An 18,490-nucleotide genomic window follows, 5' to 3' on the forward strand; every position below is an offset into this window, starting at 1 on the left:
TTCTTATTAATATTAAATAATTGATGAAGGCACATGAATTTTATATCTTTTTGTTCATGCACTCTGAGATCAGATGAGGGGAGAAGACGGCAGCTCACACAAGGCACCGTTTTAAAATGCAAAGGACCTTTTCCTCTGGCCAAAAACTCTCAGAAATGATGTCACTCTTTCTAAAAGGATGCCCTGTTTGGAGGGGGCGGGGGATGTCACATGAGATCACCTCTCTGCAACCAAAAACGTAGCAGAGCTGGGATTAGGAGTTTGCCCACTGCAAGCCTGTCTCACAACAGATACGTCAGCTCACATCACCACATCTATTCATAGAGTGCAAGTGCCATCTCTCCCCAATAAAATCTGCTGTGTGAGTGTGTTTATGTGCAGTTTGATAAAAGTCTCTTAGGATTCCCCACACATACGCAAACTGTAACATGTAGGCATTATTTTAAGTGAATTTCTTCACTTGGTGATGTATCATGTCACTGCATGTGCAGGTGCTGTATATACAGTACGTACACACAACCACTTAGTTGATTTACATTGTGTACTGATTGGGAGATTAAAGTTATTTGTCATTTTGAATGACAGAAATTATTACTCACTGATCAAAACCACTTGTTCTCGACCTGCTCTTTATAATCCCTATAATCTGATTTATCTGCCGTGATGTACACTTTGCCCACATCTCCAAATCCCTCCCTTCATAAGTTCCCCTGCTCTGCAAATCAGAAGAATTGTTTATTCATCACTTCCAATTTAGCACAATAAAGAAAATATTCTGTGCCTCAGAGCAGACATAAAAAGAGCACTTCCTTTAAAAACACAAATTAGACAGCAATTATAAAAATCACAAGGTGCTTTTTTATATATCTAAAAGGTGACAGATAATTATATAAACAGATATGATACAGTATCTATATACAGATATACACTTCATTTCATTACAATCCCTACACCTCGTTCCTCCTCCCCACTCTCCACCTTCATCTTCATCTTATTTCTAGCCTGGTTGTCTTGAAAGAGTGGGTCACAGACTACAACTCTGCTAAAAGCCTGGTCTGGGAAGATGAGCCTCTAAATAAAATAGCATACAATCAGTGGTCTCAGTGCCTCATCATATATACATAAATCCAACACGGATGTAGAGAAGACAGGAGGATGTTAGACATAATGTATGTATGCAGCTTGACCAGTTAAGTGGGTTTCCGGCTTTGTTGTTTTGGTTTAAGAAAAAAACAAAAGAAAAAAAGAATAATTTCCACTTGCATGAGGCTGTGGGTGGTCCACGGTCACAGGTCCATCCTAAGGAAAGATGGGAGGAGTCTGAAGCTGCATGGCCTCCTTTCAGCCCCGATGACCAGAGAGAGGGAAGGAGAGAGAGATCTAGTGTACAGTTTGGAAAAACAGCAGGGGTCCAGGAAAAGCAGTCACAAGATAAAATGAACTGGTCATTTACAGTCGGCAGGATAATGTACTACTAATAACAATAATTGAAACGTCATTAAGACTGAGACAACCCCCCATATTGGTCAGATAAGAAATCCGACCTGAGTGAATCAGCAATCATGCCACTAATTGAATTCTAAGTTGAAATGTGGGTTTGATTTAAAGGCCTTGACAGCGTCCGATTGTCTGACGACAGCGGGGAGGTTATTCCACAGAGAGCGGGCATGATAGGAAAAACCTGCGGTGACATGCTCACTCCTGATTAACTCTGGGACCAGACAGAGTCCAGTGTTCTGTGCGGGCATGGAGAGCTCCAGACGGCACATAATGAATTCCGAGCCCATTTACAAATGTATTTATTTATTAAGTCAGCTCGCATGAACCAAAGGCTTGGTGTGGGGTCTCTGCATCCTCCTTTGACAGCAAAGACTATCCATCCATCGTCTACCACTGTATCTTCCACATGAGGGTTGCGCAGGGCGCTGTGCCAATCTCAGCTGACATAGTGTGGAAGGTGGGGTCACACCCTGGACAGGTTGCCAGTCCATCACAGGGTCACAGAGATAAACAACCACTCACTCTAGTAGGGAGAGTAGGGAACTTCGTAACGGCACCCTTTTTGATTGGAAGGGCACACATAAGAAACCAATTTACAAGAGCGTTTTATAGAGCACTGCATGACGCTTCTTTACTAGAAAGGCACTTCTTTAGAAACAGTACATTTTTATAAACGTATATTTTTCTTTAGCGGCCACATGAATGGCAGCCAGTAGGACTCCATGGCACTTTATGGCGAGTGGAACAGTTCAGTTCGGTTTGGTACAAATTTTTTTGTGCTTCCATTAGGAACAGTACCAAAATAACTGGCCTAAAATGTTCCATTTTTCAGTATCCTTTCCCTGGGGTACCACTGTAAGTCAGAGTAATAAGTCAGCTGATTGGACGACAGAAAAACATCACTCCCTTGCAACCGGTGTTTCTTCAACGCCCACAGTCTATTCTCATTTTGCAACCATACATGAGATTCTGATTAGCTGGACCAATAAGTGGGGTGGGGTCTGTAATGTCATCAGTCCAGCAGTGTGTACTTTTTATCCACTGTGAAACTTGAGCGTACTGTGAATGTTCTTCTACCAGCAGGTGGTGTCAGCTGAACATTCCGTTGCTATAGCAACACCTGCTGGCACAGTTTCGTGGCACTGTTACATCCACCATTTCGTCAGATCTGTGGAGACTGTGACAACGCAAATATTGAATCTATAAACCTACATCTCATACATGTTTATCTTTGTTGGACCATTAACTCTACTTTTTGTTATACAGAATATCTTTCTGCTTAATTATCAGTGATCACTTTAATGATAACCATGCTAGCTACACTGAAGTGAGTTTGGCTTTTTAAAGCGGCTGTGTTGCTAAATTATTCAAGGTAAATGTAAATTTACTATTGGGTTTGCTTACTATGTATTCTAATCTTCTTAAATGTTACCCTTAGAATGTACACTGTAAAATACACTGTCAGTCAGTGGAGGGAGGAGAAGGCCAAATTTAATGTTCTATTAGTTTTAACCAACTTTTTAAGTGAACAAATAAAAATAGTCTTTTATGTTCACATTCAAGGCTTCAGGTAAATATTAATAACATTTTTCTCCCATGAAGTAAAACCCAAATGCAGTCTTCTTCAATGTTTACCCTTTAACTGAAAATGCACACAGGAATTTCTATATCAACCCTATATGAAGCAAAAGAAAACCGAAATAAAAGCCTTTCAAGTGAGGAATCGTTCCTTCATACAAAATAAAACGTGCAGCAGGAGAGAAAAGCAAAAAACATTCATTAAAATACAACAAGGCTACGATTCGAATATGAGTCTTGAACATCTGACTGAACTGCTAAAGATAACACCAAGGCCTCTGGCATGACTGACACTGAAAATCCAATAATTATGAAAAAAAACATAACCATATTACCAAGCTTAAATATACTTAAGTTCCACAAACTTAAAGTCTCATGTAATGATATTGAAATAGGAATAAAATAATAAATAAAAACATAAAACATTCATTATGAGGCAATAGCGACACTATGTGGAAATGGCAGGCTACTACAATTAATATTGGCCACAACGCTGTACGTGTGAGCCAAGCGAAATCTCTGTGATCCAGTGCTTAATTGACAAAGATAAAAGAGTACAACAGTCTGTGGCGACCAGGGACAGATGCTGCGGGAATATAATACATGATCCAAAGCAAAAATAGACAATATTTGTACGAGTAGTAAGTACAGCTCTGATGTTTCATGAGCTCTTTTTAGGAAATGAAAGGTTAAAAATGTACTGACAGTGCCAATGTGAAATGCCAAGGGGACATTTACACAGTTTAATGATGACAACCAAAAACAAAGGTCACATAATTTGATAATGGCATTTACAAACTACATCTTGCCATTTGTCAGTTCTAATTGGTTGCTGCTGCAGACTTGTCTTCATTTTTTTCCCCTCAAACAGAACATAAAGAGCAATATCATGTTGACATTTTAACTAAAGGTTAATTATTGGAATTCTGTACACACTTTTGTACAATTACAACTATTAATTACATACATTTAAAACAGGCATGTTTGTGAAACCCACTGCAGATGTATCAGCAAAAATATAATAACTTTATTAAGCAATTTGTTCTAGAGCCGCAACTAACGATTATCTTCACAATCGGTTAATCTGTCTGTTAATCTTCGCGATTAATCTAGTAATCGTTTGGTCCAAAAAATATCAGAAAACGTTAAAAAATGTTGATCAGTGTTTGTCAAACCTGGAAATGATGATGTTCCCAAATTCACTTTTAATGATTTCTTTGTTATATTCCCATTTGAGAATAATAAATCAATTATCATAATAGTGGACGATTCATTTAGTAATTGTTTCAGCTCAAATGAGTTCTTAGCTAATATCTGAATCCTTTTGTTTGACTCACAAGTCACTCAAAAAAGCAAAGCCAGCAGTAAAACAAGAGACAAAAATAGTTAGACAACCCATAACGCTAATGCTCCATGCTGAATATATTCCATAAATGAATAGCCGAGACATCTTTCTTACGACCACAACAGTTTTGCCTCCACGCGTTCATTCATGAAGGCTTTTCTGCGTCAGTATAGCGGAAAAGAACCAGCACAATCCAATAAGCACATTTAAAGGCACGCCATGAAAATAAACTGTGTCTAACAACCTTGGGGATTAGAGACCTGCTGACACCGTCTGACCTATGTCGTGGCTAAACTGTCCTTGGGGCTGACAAGAGCACACAAGTCACAGATATCAGCACAAATTTTCAAAGTTTTTTTTAGTTGACAGATGGAGATAAGGTTTACTCACCAGTGTGCACAATCATCACAAGATTGCTCGGATTAACAAGCATAACTTCAGTTGGTGGTTTTAAAATATTTTCTTTTCGCACTCTGCTGCTGATGCTCATTATATAACAATACAAGACCGAGGTAAAAAAAAGAAAAGAAAAAAGGATTTAAGTTCCAATGTTCTGATAATCTACATATACTATAATAATCTTTTATTGGCTAAACAACTACATCAATGTAAAAATAAACTATGTCTAGGTTGAGTAAAAGTGTATTGTCCATGTGCTGTTTCTAAATCAGAAGTTCTCTTCTTCCTGGTGAATCAGTCTTGAACTTTAATTGATAAAGTCTTTCCAGATACAACTGCTCCACCGTCTAATCGCAGCTCAGGAAGCAGGCGGCGTAAAAAAAAAATATTAGTCTTGGACAATACACCACAGTGACACATTCTAATAATGCTGTGATCAATGTAAATGTGAAACATGTGAAACAGAGCATAGACTCTTGTCTTGTTGTGTGAATGCCTATTAGAACAATGATCTTTGGTTGTGATGAAGATAAGTTTGTAGTAGTTTCTTTTAAACAACCAAGGATATGTAAAAACAAACCTTTCATGCCCTTATGCCCTTTTCTTACTACTTGTCTACGGTTTAAAAGTTACTGACCAGAAACTTCAATCTCATAAACAACTCACTATGAAACAGTAGCAGTGGGATCTAATAAAATTATATTAGATGGACTTAAGGTGAAATAGATCACCACATAAATCCTCTTCAGGCATGGGATTACTATATTTAATTCCACTGACGCAGAAGGAGACGAAGTTAGTGTGGGGGTGGGGGGTGAGATTAGCAGCCTGGGAAGGTTATAAATGGATGGGAAGTTAAAGATTAGGAGGGGAATCAGACTGGACACAACAGATCAAGACCTCTGACGTGGTAGTGAGGACAGAGAGATCCAGACACCTCACGCTTAAACTGCACCAGTTACACTGAGGAACCAACACCTGAGCTACTGAAACTAAGGCCTTCAGTTTCTGGACATGCAAGCATCGTCTCCAACCATGGAGCCTTTGGCCCAGACGGGGAGCGACACTGCAGCCTTTGACAGAGAGACTTTCGCCAGGAAAGCCCTGCGAATGACCCCCAGAGGAGCTTCGTCTCACTTTGTGGGGAGCTCCATCATGATCCTGTCCTCGTTTGCGGTCTCAACTTTAGCTATGAACTGTGGGAAGCGGATGCAGGAGTCAAGACACAAACCCAACAGCAACTAGGATACAACAGATGGATATGCCTTTTTTTATTATTTGTGTTAAACCAGGCAAGTCAAATAATTATGGTATGACTGACATCCCTTCATAGGTGGTTATCATTTGTGTTTCCATGGAAAATATTTATAATACGTGTTAATATGTGTCACAGGTGAAGTTTCCCCGAGTGTTCAAGTTAGCCTGGAGAAAAAGCCGGAGCCAGATGAGGATGAAGCTTTGAAGGACAAATCAACTGAAACTGAAGATGAGCACTGACTGTTGGCAATATTCTTTTATAAATGTCTGTTTTTTAGACATTTGAGAATAAAAGTGTCTTATTTTAAATGACAAAAACTGACCATGTAAAAAAATGTATGTACATATTCCTTAATACAGAATGTTATTACAGAAAAGTAGCCTATTGCCTTAGTGTTGCTATTAAAACTCTGTACGTAGGCTTTTGGCATAAAATGACCACAATGCAAGTGCAGTGTTGTAACATTAAAAATGTTATAAGGAAAGAAACCATGTATGTGTACATTACGTGTATATGTATATTGTGAACAGATTTTGTGAAGTGTGATTACAATAGATAAGTGAAGAAATGAAACACAAACCACATGTAAGTAAGTGTTGTACAGAAGGTCCAGAGAAAAAAAAGCAAAGTATTAAATTGATTAATATTAATATTGTATGTACAGAATTATGGTACAGATTTGTGACAGTGCAAAAGATTTTAGAGACTCTGGGTTATTTAGTCTGTCCTTATCACATTGTTTTTACTTTGGAAATGTCACAGCAGGAAACGCACACGTTACTGATAACATTAACAATTATTTACTATATTCAGAATCCTATGTAATTAAAATAATTATGTACACCTGTGCTTATCATTCGACCTGACATGCTTTTTTTTTACTGTGAAAAATCTACAAGTGCACAAGTGTCCACATTAGCCTTCAGCACATAATTGTGCTTACTGATGCTTTTCAAACACCTGGTGGATTTTATCATCTTGCCAGCAGAGGGCAGTATTACCTGGAAAGAAAATCCCAACAAAGTGGTGTTGCTTCTTTGTGTCCGGAAAAAGGAAAAACCTGTATAGTTGTGTATAAACACATACACACAGGTCAAATAAAGGCGGATACCAGCAATGTTTCATCGCAGTCCATGTTTAACTGCTTCACTATACACTATGTACTTCTCACAAGGGCTTTATTCAGCCCGGTGTGTTTGGGTATGTCTTCAGAGTGTGCTGAGGCTTTTCAGCCGCCTCTCAGTGAAGAACCGGTGTGTCTGGTGGTTTTGCTCGTTACCTCCAGCTGAAGCACCAAAGTAGGACAACATGGACTTGTTGCCTTGCCGCTGTGCCGTCTTCTCCCCGTCCTCCTCATCATCATCCCTGAGGACAGATTGAACAAAATAAGGCTGATTTTTACAGTGCGCTTAGAGTTCGTCGCCTGAGGTAAAACGATTTGCGTGTGGAAAATTAAACGCGGTGTGGTTTCCGTACATGAATACGTGGAAGTATTCTCACATGTCATGTGAAGTACACCCCACGGACATTTTACACTCTTTCAAAATACACAGTATGAACTTAATACAAACATCTTTTTTTTCCTAATAAAATTAAATGAGTCACATTTATCACGCCTTTATAGGCATAAAATTAGAATTAGGGTGCAAATGGTGCTGATGAACCTTGTTCATATTCATTCATGTCATTAACCTCCATCTGACCTCGAAATTTCACTGTCTAATGTCAGTTGTATAATGACAATAAAAATGATTTACTTTACTTTCCTTTTAAATGATCTGAACGCAGTCCTTGCTGTAATTCCACCAAGAAGCATAGAGGACGGAATGAAATGTGCTCAAAAATCAAATATTTTTAATTCAAAGTACTTTATTTATTCACAATTTTATCTACACACACTTTTGTATGTCTATCTCTGCAAGTACACTTACTGACGTAATGTATTCTCTTACCCTTATGTTAAACAACTAAATGCTTAAGCCCTACCGGTCCTCACTTCCAAGGAAACATATCCATACAAGGATAAACAACACGTCAAACAGGCAAGAGTACAATAACTTCCTCCTTGTTTTGGAGCTTGTACAGACTTGGAAAATTGCTAAAAGCTTTTTGATATCTGCAATACAATCATTACCCCAAAGGAAATCAGATACCATCAATCATGTTTAGTGCCAAATTCTTTGACACTTTAAATCAATCTCTGCCTTCATATGTAAAAGAACAAGTCTGAAAAATGTTTTACCAGTGAACGGCCACTGCCTTGCTGTCCATCAGGGTTTGGGCAGTGCTCCAGCTAAATCGAACAAACTGAGGATAACCAAACACTGGATCCAGGTACTTCAGCAGCCACGCTTTAGTCTTGGGGTCTGAAAACACACTCCAGAGTCAGCCCCAGTAACAGGAATATGGGTCATCAATTTATTTAAGTATTATTTTGAGTGATTTGATGATGATGTTTCACACAATTTTATTCCAATAAGTGTTGCTATTTGTTACCATTGGGATATCCTGAGCCATAATCTGTTTCCACATCTCCTAGTTCCTCAGCAAAGTTCCAGCCTTTTACGACACGATCCCTGGCAACCTGAAAAATATATACGCAAAGCCATAGACTGGATTTATTGAGGGTTATTATTCCATCTAGGAAAAAAAATGACCTTTTATGTGGCATCTGTGATAAAAGATAAAACACTTCACTATCAATCGGACTTTTCTCTTCCTCGTCTCCATTTACTCTTTTACAAATTTAAAAAATAAAAAATATAAGGTAAAACTAATTTTATTCAATTTCATGCAACTTGCCAAATAGTGGCTGACAAACAACTGACTAGCTAACTACACGTATGGCTCCTCCTCTTCCATGATAATCTGTGTCTCACCACTGGTAGCAGTGGAGTTGTGAATTGGACAGAAACATGTAAACCATAATGTTACGCTGTGACATCACGGGGAAGGCAAATTGTATTATTTAAGAAGAAGTGAATGAGACAGAAAAAGAGGCTTTGAATCATGTTGGTCTTCACTTACCTTAGCACAGATACTTGCTGCACTGACAATGGGGAAGAGGGAGTCAGCTTTTGGCCTCACAGTCACATTGATACCTGGGAATATGTGGGAGAGCTTCTGCTCATATTTTTCTGCTGGACCGACTGTGTCCACATAAACCTGCAGAAAGCCACACATAAGGAAGAAGGCAAACCAAGAATGAAACCGAGAGAGAGAAGAAAAGTAAGGCAAGATGATAATCACCATGACTGCCTCTAAACAATAAGTTCCATAAAAGTTGGTGAGTGTCTATGGTCATTGGTTACAGCCTGACGAAAGTAGTAAAAAAGGACTACATTGAAGATCATAGACACATCAGGAAAATAGGGCCTAAACAACCCTACATGAACACATTTATACTTTATATTAAGTCAAATGTTTACCTCTTTAAGCTGTACTCCACTGTCCAAAGCATACTGCACTAAACCAATCGCTGTATCATGTGAAAGAGCATTCAGGTTGTATTTTGTCCTTGAAGGAAAAGCAAAGATTATGTCAGATGTGTGTAAATTAAAATAAAATGCTTCTGTCTGTATGATGCCATTTGCAGAAGACACTGTACCTCTGTAACATGCTGGTAGAGATGGTGTTGGGGGAGAGAATCTGCAGTGCCCAGCCCACATAACTATTGGCTTCATCCAGTTTTTGAAAAAGGTTTTCCCTTTCTGCTTCTGTTAAGGTCTTAGAATCTGTAGTAGGAGAGATAAAATGCATCAATCAAGGAAACTCTTCAGCTCTTTTTACAGTACTACACAAAATCACACAACCCTGTAGCTCACTCCCTCCTCACATGTACTCCACAACATTCTGTAATTCACTCATGTCGTTCTTCACATCCCAAAATAACTTAATCCATCAACAAGTCATCCCAAACATCTCCCAAACTTCATCTTCCATGGTCCCCTCTGTGTCCCTCACCCAACCATTCTCATCCTTTACAGTACCCTCTGCTACTGCAATTTCTGATCTCGTTAAAAAATCTAAATCTTCCTGCCAGTTGTACCCCCTCCCTACCATTCTAGTTAAAACCACCCTTCGTCCCTGGTCCCCTTCATAACACAAATAATTCATTCTTCCCTCACCACTGGTATTGACCCCTCTTCACTCTTCTATCGCCCCCTCCCCTCAGGAAAAGAATCCGGGTGTCATCCTCGACAGCACCCTCTCTTTTACATCCCATGTCAATAATATTACTCGGTCTGCCTACTTCCACCTCTGCAACATTAACTGTCTCCGCTCCTCTCTCACTCCTCACACCACTGCCATCCTGGTCCACAGTCATGTCACTTCCCGTCTGGATTACTGCAACTCACTTCTGTATGGTCTCCCTCAGAAAACCCTCCACAAACTACAACTGGTTCAGAACTCTGCTGCACGTATCATCTCACAAACCCCCTCCATCCATCACACCAGTCCTACAGCGGCTCCACTGGCTCCCCATCACACAACACATCAATTATAAAATACTGCTCCTCACCTTCAAAACCATACACAACCTTGCACCTCCATACCTCTCAGATCTCCTCCACATATCTACTCCTGCCCGCACCCTCCTCCTCCTCCATGAACCTCACTGTCCCTCCTGCCCGTCTCATCACCTCTGGAATTCCCTCCCACCTGACCTCCAAAACACACTTCAAATCGCAACTAGAAACTCACCTTTTTTTGAAAAACACAATTTTATTGTCTTTTATTATTATATTTTACTGTATTCTATTCTATTTTTATGTTGTATTTGTGTGTTTTTACATAAGGTGACCTTGTGGGTCAGAAAGGCCCCAACGAATAAAATTTATTATTATTATTGTTATTATTATTACTATTATTATTATTATTATTATTATTATTATTATTATTATTACAAAAACAAGTTATGTGATTTCAGCTTCTCAAATGTGAATAATTTCTGGACTGTTTGTTTTTTGCTTACATGTAACACCTTTTTTAATTTTATAGACAAAACTAATGAAAAAATTAAGTTGAACAGGCTAATTTTACCAGAGGGCAAAAAAAATAGTAAGTAAATAAATAAATAAATACATGCTAGTGCAGGCTGTTCAGATAAACAAGATTACCTGCCACTTTCGAACTTTTCAGCTCCTCCTTTTTGGATACTGGACAGAAACATATTCCATACACCATGGGTCCTGGTTTACAAAACATAAAAACTGTTAGTATATACATCGTCACAGCTGAAACAAGTAAAAGCAAACCAAATCATCATCCTGACATCATACCCAGCACAGGCCCCCTGCCTGCCTCGTCAATGCCCAGACAACAGTCCTCCATCTTGCAGACATCAGGTATCTGAGAAGCTAGTCGACAGCTTACAGAGTTGTCTTTTTCAAAGGGACTGAGATCCATGGCTGTTGGCAGTGTAAAAAACAGACTCAGTGAATGAAAGTCAGCTTTTATTCTGTCCCACTGTGAAATCATAAAGTGGGTGAGAGCTCTCTAACTGCCATTTTAGCAGCATATAAATGATGTTTAATTCATTCATTCATTATTTACACTTTATCCTCCACATGAGGGTCACAGGGGCTGCTCGTGCCAATCCCATCTGACATACAGTGGGGCAAAAGGCAGGGTACACCCTGGACAGGGCAACATAGAGTCAAACAACTATCCACTCTTACACTTGTGGTCAATTTAGAGAGTCCAGTTTACCTAATCCTACAACCTGCATGTTTTTAGACTGTGGGAGGAAACCGGAGAACCCGGAGAACACGCAAACTCCATGCAGAAAGACCCCCTGTTTCGACATGGTTGCAAACCCAGGTCTTCATGCTACTAAGGCAATAGTGCTAATCACTACTCCTTCTTATATGGAGTATAAACGTTTAAAATAAAAATCTTAAACTTGCCAAATAAAGCCACAGGACTAGTATATGATAAGCTGTTTTAACATTAAATAGCTAGGCTGGATATGCATTAAAATATCATTGATTCATGCAGATACCCACAATGTGAAATGTGGATATCTGCAAATAAATTATGTCCACCTCTGTTGCTGAATTTCAAACAACGTGTTAATGTTGTTTGAAAGCCTATGTAATCTATGTGTTTTGACTTTTTTATTTGGGAAAATATCCCGTGTAAAAACGAGATCAATCTCAATAGGAGATAGAAGACAAAACATATTTTGTTTAGGCAAAATAAAAAAGGAAGAATTGAATTACTGATATATGTAACAAAATATCCAGTTATTTAAAAATAAGTTAAACCTGCTTGCCATCGTTACTGTTGCTTTAGCAGGTGGCATTGTCAAGGAGCGTGGGGGTTCAGGACTGAGTTTTAAGTCTTTCCGCTGCACGACTTGTTCACACAACTGCTCACTTCATTTCGTCGTTATCACTGAACTGCGAAAACATACAGTTCCCTGGCTGACAGTGTTATGATGCAGAAGCTAAATGCTAACACACTGTTGACACGGTTCAACCTGCTCAAACTGGCCATTTATACAATAAACATGTGTATTTGTCATTAAAGACATAGAGTTTATGTTTCATGACAAAGCTAATAAATATAATAACCGGCTCTTACCTGTAAATGCGGTGATTATAACCGGCTTGGAGTAACTTGTGCTCGTTGACTGTGGATTTGGCGCCCCAGGAAGAAAAATCTTCTTCGTCTAAAGTAAAAATAGAGGCGCGTTGCTGCCTCCACGCGGTCTGGAGTTTGGACTGCAAGGCCTGCAGTTACTATTGCGCACTAGGGGTCGCCACGGCTAATGAGTACAACTAATACATTTTTTCATATGTAATCTCTGCTTGTTATCATATTTGTTTTAATTTAAATTATGCTTGCTGCACTCAGTGAAAAAGTCCCATAAAATAAATGGGAAATATTGAAAATAAAAGTCCTACAGTGATGATATTACTTGTATAAAAACATTTGTGTACATCAACATATCATTTATTTGTGCTTTAAGATCATATTGATTACTGATTTGTAGACTAAACAATATGTTGTATGGATAATGGCATCTTCACATAAAAGTGATATCTTCCAATTTCAGTCTCAGAATCATTAAAGTAATTCAAAAGAAATAAGCAGCACATTTATATATATGTATATATATGTATATATATATATATATATATGTATACATATATATATATCGTGGGTATCGTTTGTCGTGGGCTGTGGACCCTGGACAGGTCACCAGTCCATTAAAGGTCAAACATACAGAGACAAACAACCATTCACTCTCTCACATCACACCTATACATGTTCAATTAATGCATGTTTTTGGACTGAGGGAGGAAAAAGGATCACCTGGAGAAAACAAACGCACCTCGTTCAGACTGTGTCGTGAACCCGGATTTTTTTACTGGCAAGGCAACAGTGCCATCCACTTCGCCTCTGTGTGAACCGGGAATGTAATTTATGTTTTTGTGTTTTTCATCAGCAAGTTGCATCGCTTTTCTTCATACCCTGAGAATACTTTCCCTTCTCACTGCCTCCACCCTGACCTTTGATTTACATCTAAAAGAATGCCAGTATGAAGTTGACATTTTTATTGAGGATGCTTTCTGAATGGGTTTTAACTGCAGCTGAGTGGGGAGGCAGCCTCAGGTGGAGAGGCCAGGCCACAGTGAAAGGAGAAACGTGTACAAAAGTCTAAGTGTGTGCTGGTTACGGCGCTGAAATTGGCCTTGCCTCTGGCGCTTTACACCCACCCCTTCTCTCTCTTTCTGTCCCTCTGCCTCACTGAATGGTTCTCTTTGTCTTTCTCAGTAACATGCAGTCCCCAGCCGATTAAATGTGGGGAATTAGTAGTCAATTTTAGCCTACAACACACAAACACACTAAACAGCTTAGCCTGGTGGGGCTCTGATTGTGTTGTTATTACAGTTCACACGTCAGCAGCATGCTTCTGATTTTATGTTTTTCGCCCTTCACTTGCTACTGCACCATGTGTTATCTCCAAACCAGCACTACCACATGAAAAAAACAAGTTTACACTGGATGTATATATTTTTTATAAATAAATTGATTTAATAAATGACAACAATAACATTTCAACATTGCTTTTCTTGTAAGGAAGCAAAAAATACTCGAGTGAGTGTAGAGCAAACACTTCACAAAACTATCCAGAATTATACAAAATGAAAGAAGCAAAGGTGTGACACACAATACATTATTACTTACATAAAAAATAATAACTGCGTGGTAAAGAGGATCAGTATAAAATGATAAAGTATGCATCACTTGATAAAGGTGAAGCCTGTGGTAATGACCATTATTCACATTGCTGAAGAAGAAGACGAGGGAGAAGAAGAAGAAGAAGAGGGCTACGTGTAAAGAAGAAAACATGCTTTTGGCCTACGTAAAATCGTTGTACATGTGATTCTAATCCTTAAGTAGATCCCAAAGCTGGCCAATTATCTTGAGATGTTTGGTCAAGACCTAGTCCTTATAGATTTTAACTCAATTATTGAATCAATAAGAATGTGAATTGGGAAAACATTAGGCACTTTACAAGCAAAAAAAATAAAGAGGCTGAAGTGGAGGTTTCAGAATTCTGGATTTTTCAAATTGCTTTCCAATCAAGTGTACATGGTTGTACACATTTTCTATACTGGCACAAAATGAATAACATTGAGGTAAGTGTCCATGACTGAGCAACAAGCTGAAACACACCCTTTAAGAGCTCTCTTTCCCTCTCTTTTTCCTATTTTCCCCTTAAATGCTTAATTGTTCAGTTCAACGAAGTCCATGTAAAGAAAGGACAGAGTTAGAAAACTGTGCTATCTACAAAGAATGAAGGTCGAAGAAACTCTCCTTTTCTGGCCATGGAGCAAAATACCAGGGAACTTGCTACTGAAACAAAACATGCTTTTTCCCAAAGCAGTGGTGCAGATGTGTAAATGTACAGTCAAATCAGTCACAATAAAGTTACACCCTATGTAGGATATCGACAATAAACTTACTACTCATATAAAATAACACAATAACATCAAAAACATCCTTTAGTTTGGTTAATAAAATCTGATTATGTCATTCTAAACCCATCGCTGTCTGGGTCAAATCAGAGTCACTCATCAACATCTGTCCACTGTCAGTGTCTCTCTCATTTGTCTACTGTACATCCAGACTCCATACATATTTATAATGGCACACAGTTGTTAAGGTTTATTTGTTTGATTGGCTGTTGTTGACCCATGATTTATTTTATACAATGTGGGTTTGTGGCTTTTTTTCTTCTTTTTTCTTTTAAATTGAACTATGTAAGGCCCCATGGATGCTTCTTGCACTTTATTGGCTAAAAAAGTAAAAACCTCTAACATAACTTCAGTATGGCATAGACTCAGACTCACACACACACACACACACACACACACACACACACACGCACACATACACACGCTCACATATTTGCAGTCACACAGATCCACTCACACGCTTCCCATATTTCCCTCTGCTCAGCTGGTCTCCCTCAGGGTCTTGTGAGTGTGGTGTAAACAGGCTGCTCCCAATGTGTGGGGCTGTGAGAGGGGGCCACGCTGGAGGGGTCACCTATGGTAGTGTACAGAGGCCTCTGTGTAGGGCCCATGTAGGAGAAGGCTGAGTACAGCCCTGGGGCCTGGCTGGAGTGGGCATAGTACGCCCCAGGGGCCTGATGCTCTCCGTACTCAAACTGAGCCCTGGAGGCCAGCGAGGGGAAGGCGGAGCCGTAGTGAGGGAGGCTGAGCGGGGTGTAGGTGACATGGGTGCCTGAGGAAGGAGAGGATGAGGCCTCAGCATAGTGGCTCCCAGAAGCTGACTCGCTCTTGATCTGGGCCTTAGAGGGGTCAGAGGACGATGGCGAGGCCTGAGGCTGCTGCTGCTGTTTGGAGAGCCAGGCTGAGTGCCCGCTCGCTGCAGCCAAGGCATAGGCATAAGACGAGGCAGAAGAGCCGGCTGAAGGGGCCCCGGGTCCACTCTGTGGGTGGCCATTGGGAGGGAGGTACTGGTCAAACTCATTCACGTCAAATGGCTCGATGTTGGACATCACCTCATGGCTGATTTCACCGATGTCCATCGTGCCAAAGTCGATGTGCGGTTTAGCGCCTGATGAAGAGGGACCACCGGATGCACCTTCAGCTCCCACCCCAAGGGCTCCTCTGGACCCTCCTGATCCTCCGGCCGCTCCTGTTGCCCCATCCCTTTTGGTATCAGACAGTTTTCCAGACTGGAGCTCAGTCTTGGGTGTGGTGGGGGGCGTTGGTGGGCTGTGACCCTGACCTACAAAAGAGAAGGAGGAAAGTGTTCAGGTGAACTTCGACATTAAGTACAAGTTTCCAAACTGTTTGTTTCTTTTTCTCATATTTATGTGGATTGAATTCTAAATCTTATGTACCAGCAGGATGGTGGTGGTGATGGTGGTGGTGGTGCAGGTCACCCAGGGGAGAACCAGCCCCACCATTATGCTCCAGATGTAGGGTCTTGTAGTGAGACTGGGAGTGGCTGGCCTCTCCTTCCCCTTGGCTATCAGACTCACTGGGAGGCAATAGTTTGCCGTTTTTGCGTCTCCGGGGCTGGTACTTGTACTCCGGGTAGTCCTTCTTGTGCTGTTTCCTCAGCCTCTCCGCCTCTTCGATGAATGGCCTCTTGTCGTTCTCGTTCAGCAGTCTGAGGGAAAAGAAAAAACAACAAGGTGGGATTTAGTCTTGATTGAATTCTGGCTTAACGAAGAAGTGTTTTTTTAAATATATCTAACTTTTTTTGCTTTATATCCTGTGCGTAATGGACAAATTGTGGGACAGCGAAACACACTATAAGTCTAAGTTTTGATTGCGTATTAAACTGTATCGAGTATAATTGTGAACTGCAACAAAAACACAAAGTGTGTTTTTATTCATTGACCATGTGTATTTTTAATTTCAATCAGCGTTGGGTGCAAATATATAAGCATGTGCGCCCTCAACATCCATTTACGCACAGGCTGCACAGGAAATGTGCCAATGTATGACCACACTGTTCTTCTTGTTTAGGGACAGCCTCGTCATACAAACCTCCACAGTTTGCCCAGGGTCTTGCTGAGCTCCGCGTTGTGCAGGTGGGGGTACTGGTCAGCCAGTTTCCTCCTCGCCGCCTGAGCCCACACCATGAAGGCGTTCATGGGCCTCTTGACGTGGGGCTTTGATTTGTTTCCATTGTTAACGCGCACCGGCATTGGCACAAGAGTCCAGTCATATCCATCCAGCACCTGACTGACCGCTTCTCTGATTCCGATCGGAAAGCGATCGTCATCTTCCTCTGATTTGGCCCTGGATCCATCTCCATCATCCCCGACGCCGTCCGCGACGCAGAGCGCGGTCAGCTGCTGAGGCGGCCCGGACAGAGGTGACCCTTGGCCGTGTGACGCTCCGGGTTGAGTCGGTGACAGTGAGTGACCGTCGTCTGACCCTCCGGGACTCATCTCCGCCTCGGACAGGCTGTGCTCCTCTCCCGACATTATTATTATTTTTTAATTTCAGCAAACGAAAAGTCAAAACTGAATACAAAATAAAAAAAGAAGTTATAGATCGTGTCCAAACTATCGAGAGCGATGAAATAGTTTTAACTGAACACGCTGTTCGGAGTCTACGATGATCCAATTACTGCGGACTTTTTCCAGGCAAAGTCATGCTGGTGCGTAAAAGTGTCCAAATCCTCCCCAGTCTGAGCTGGAAATCCTCCTCAGAAAAAACAGCTACACCTTAAAATGAAATGTCAAATTATAACAAATATAAACATAGGAAGTCCACAGTTCAGGTGTGATTTTAGTTTGTTATGATGCTTGGTTAATTTCGAGATAGATAGATTCAAGTTTTAGCGGACAAAATGCGACTAAAAAAGCGCCTAAATAATATTTAAAAAAAAAAAAAAATCAATAAGAATAATAATGTATAAAAAAAGTGTACAGTCAAAGTGAAGCAAATCCATTTCAGTACAAAAAAAATAAATCAGACTCAAAAGCACTGAAATGAAATATAGCCTTCTATCTTACAAATGTATTATTTTTTTTATTTAAAAAAAATTACATAACTTACCAATTTAGATGTCCAGTGGTTCAACATGGGAGTGTGTGGCCGACTGTGGAGCCGATGAATGGCTGCTCTGTGTGGCGACAGCGGAGCTTAAAGAGCGCCTTGTGAGAAGGACCGGGAGAAAAAAAAAGTGATTGAAAGTGGAAAACATTCCCAGAGAGGCAGCATTCCAGCACAGTGTTAGCCCCGCCCCCGGGCACCTCGCCGCGCGCCTATTGGCTCTTTAATTATCCCGCCGATCGCTGATTGGACGCCGGCCGACACACTGGTAATGGCCGTCCGTCCATCAGTGCAACGTATCCAAGGGAGAAGAGGTGAGATTTTTACATCGGAGTGGCTTAAATGACT

General features: G+C 40.4%; 2 protein-coding genes across 2 annotated transcripts; both read right to left on the reverse strand.

Annotated features, from left to right (window-relative positions):
- Positions 1 to 6,064: 6,064 nt before the first annotated feature.
- Positions 6,065 to 12,745, reverse strand: rnaseh2a (ribonuclease H2, subunit A). The gene is made up of 9 exons (XM_044029390.1): positions 12,669 to 12,745; positions 11,363 to 11,491; positions 11,201 to 11,272; positions 9,688 to 9,814; positions 9,509 to 9,596; positions 9,108 to 9,245; positions 8,577 to 8,664; positions 8,323 to 8,446; positions 6,065 to 7,445 (listed from the first exon to the last, which is right to left on the reverse strand). Exons 2-9 carry the CDS (start codon positions 11,487 to 11,489, stop codon positions 7,289 to 7,291), a joined length of 921 nt encoding a protein of 306 aa, XP_043885325.1. The 5' UTR covers positions 11,490 to 11,491; positions 12,669 to 12,745; the 3' UTR covers positions 6,065 to 7,288.
- A 1,383-nt stretch (positions 12,746 to 14,128) lies between these two features.
- On the reverse strand, positions 14,129 to 18,298 carry LOC122770435 (transcription factor Sox-10-like). Its single transcript, XM_044027283.1, has 4 exons — positions 18,146 to 18,298; positions 17,126 to 17,811; positions 16,471 to 16,742; positions 14,129 to 16,355 (listed from the first exon to the last, which is right to left on the reverse strand). The coding sequence occupies exons 2-4, from the start codon at positions 17,566 to 17,568 to the stop codon at positions 15,568 to 15,570; spliced, it is 1,503 nt and encodes a 500-aa protein (XP_043883218.1). The 5' UTR covers positions 17,569 to 17,811; positions 18,146 to 18,298; the 3' UTR covers positions 14,129 to 15,567.
- Between the last annotated feature and the right edge of the window lie 192 nt (positions 18,299 to 18,490).

Source organism: Solea senegalensis, linkage group LG6 (assembly GCF_019176455.1).
Source record: "Solea senegalensis isolate Sse05_10M linkage group LG6, IFAPA_SoseM_1, whole genome shotgun sequence".
Taxonomy (NCBI): Eukaryota; Metazoa; Chordata; class Actinopteri; order Pleuronectiformes; family Soleidae; genus Solea; species Solea senegalensis.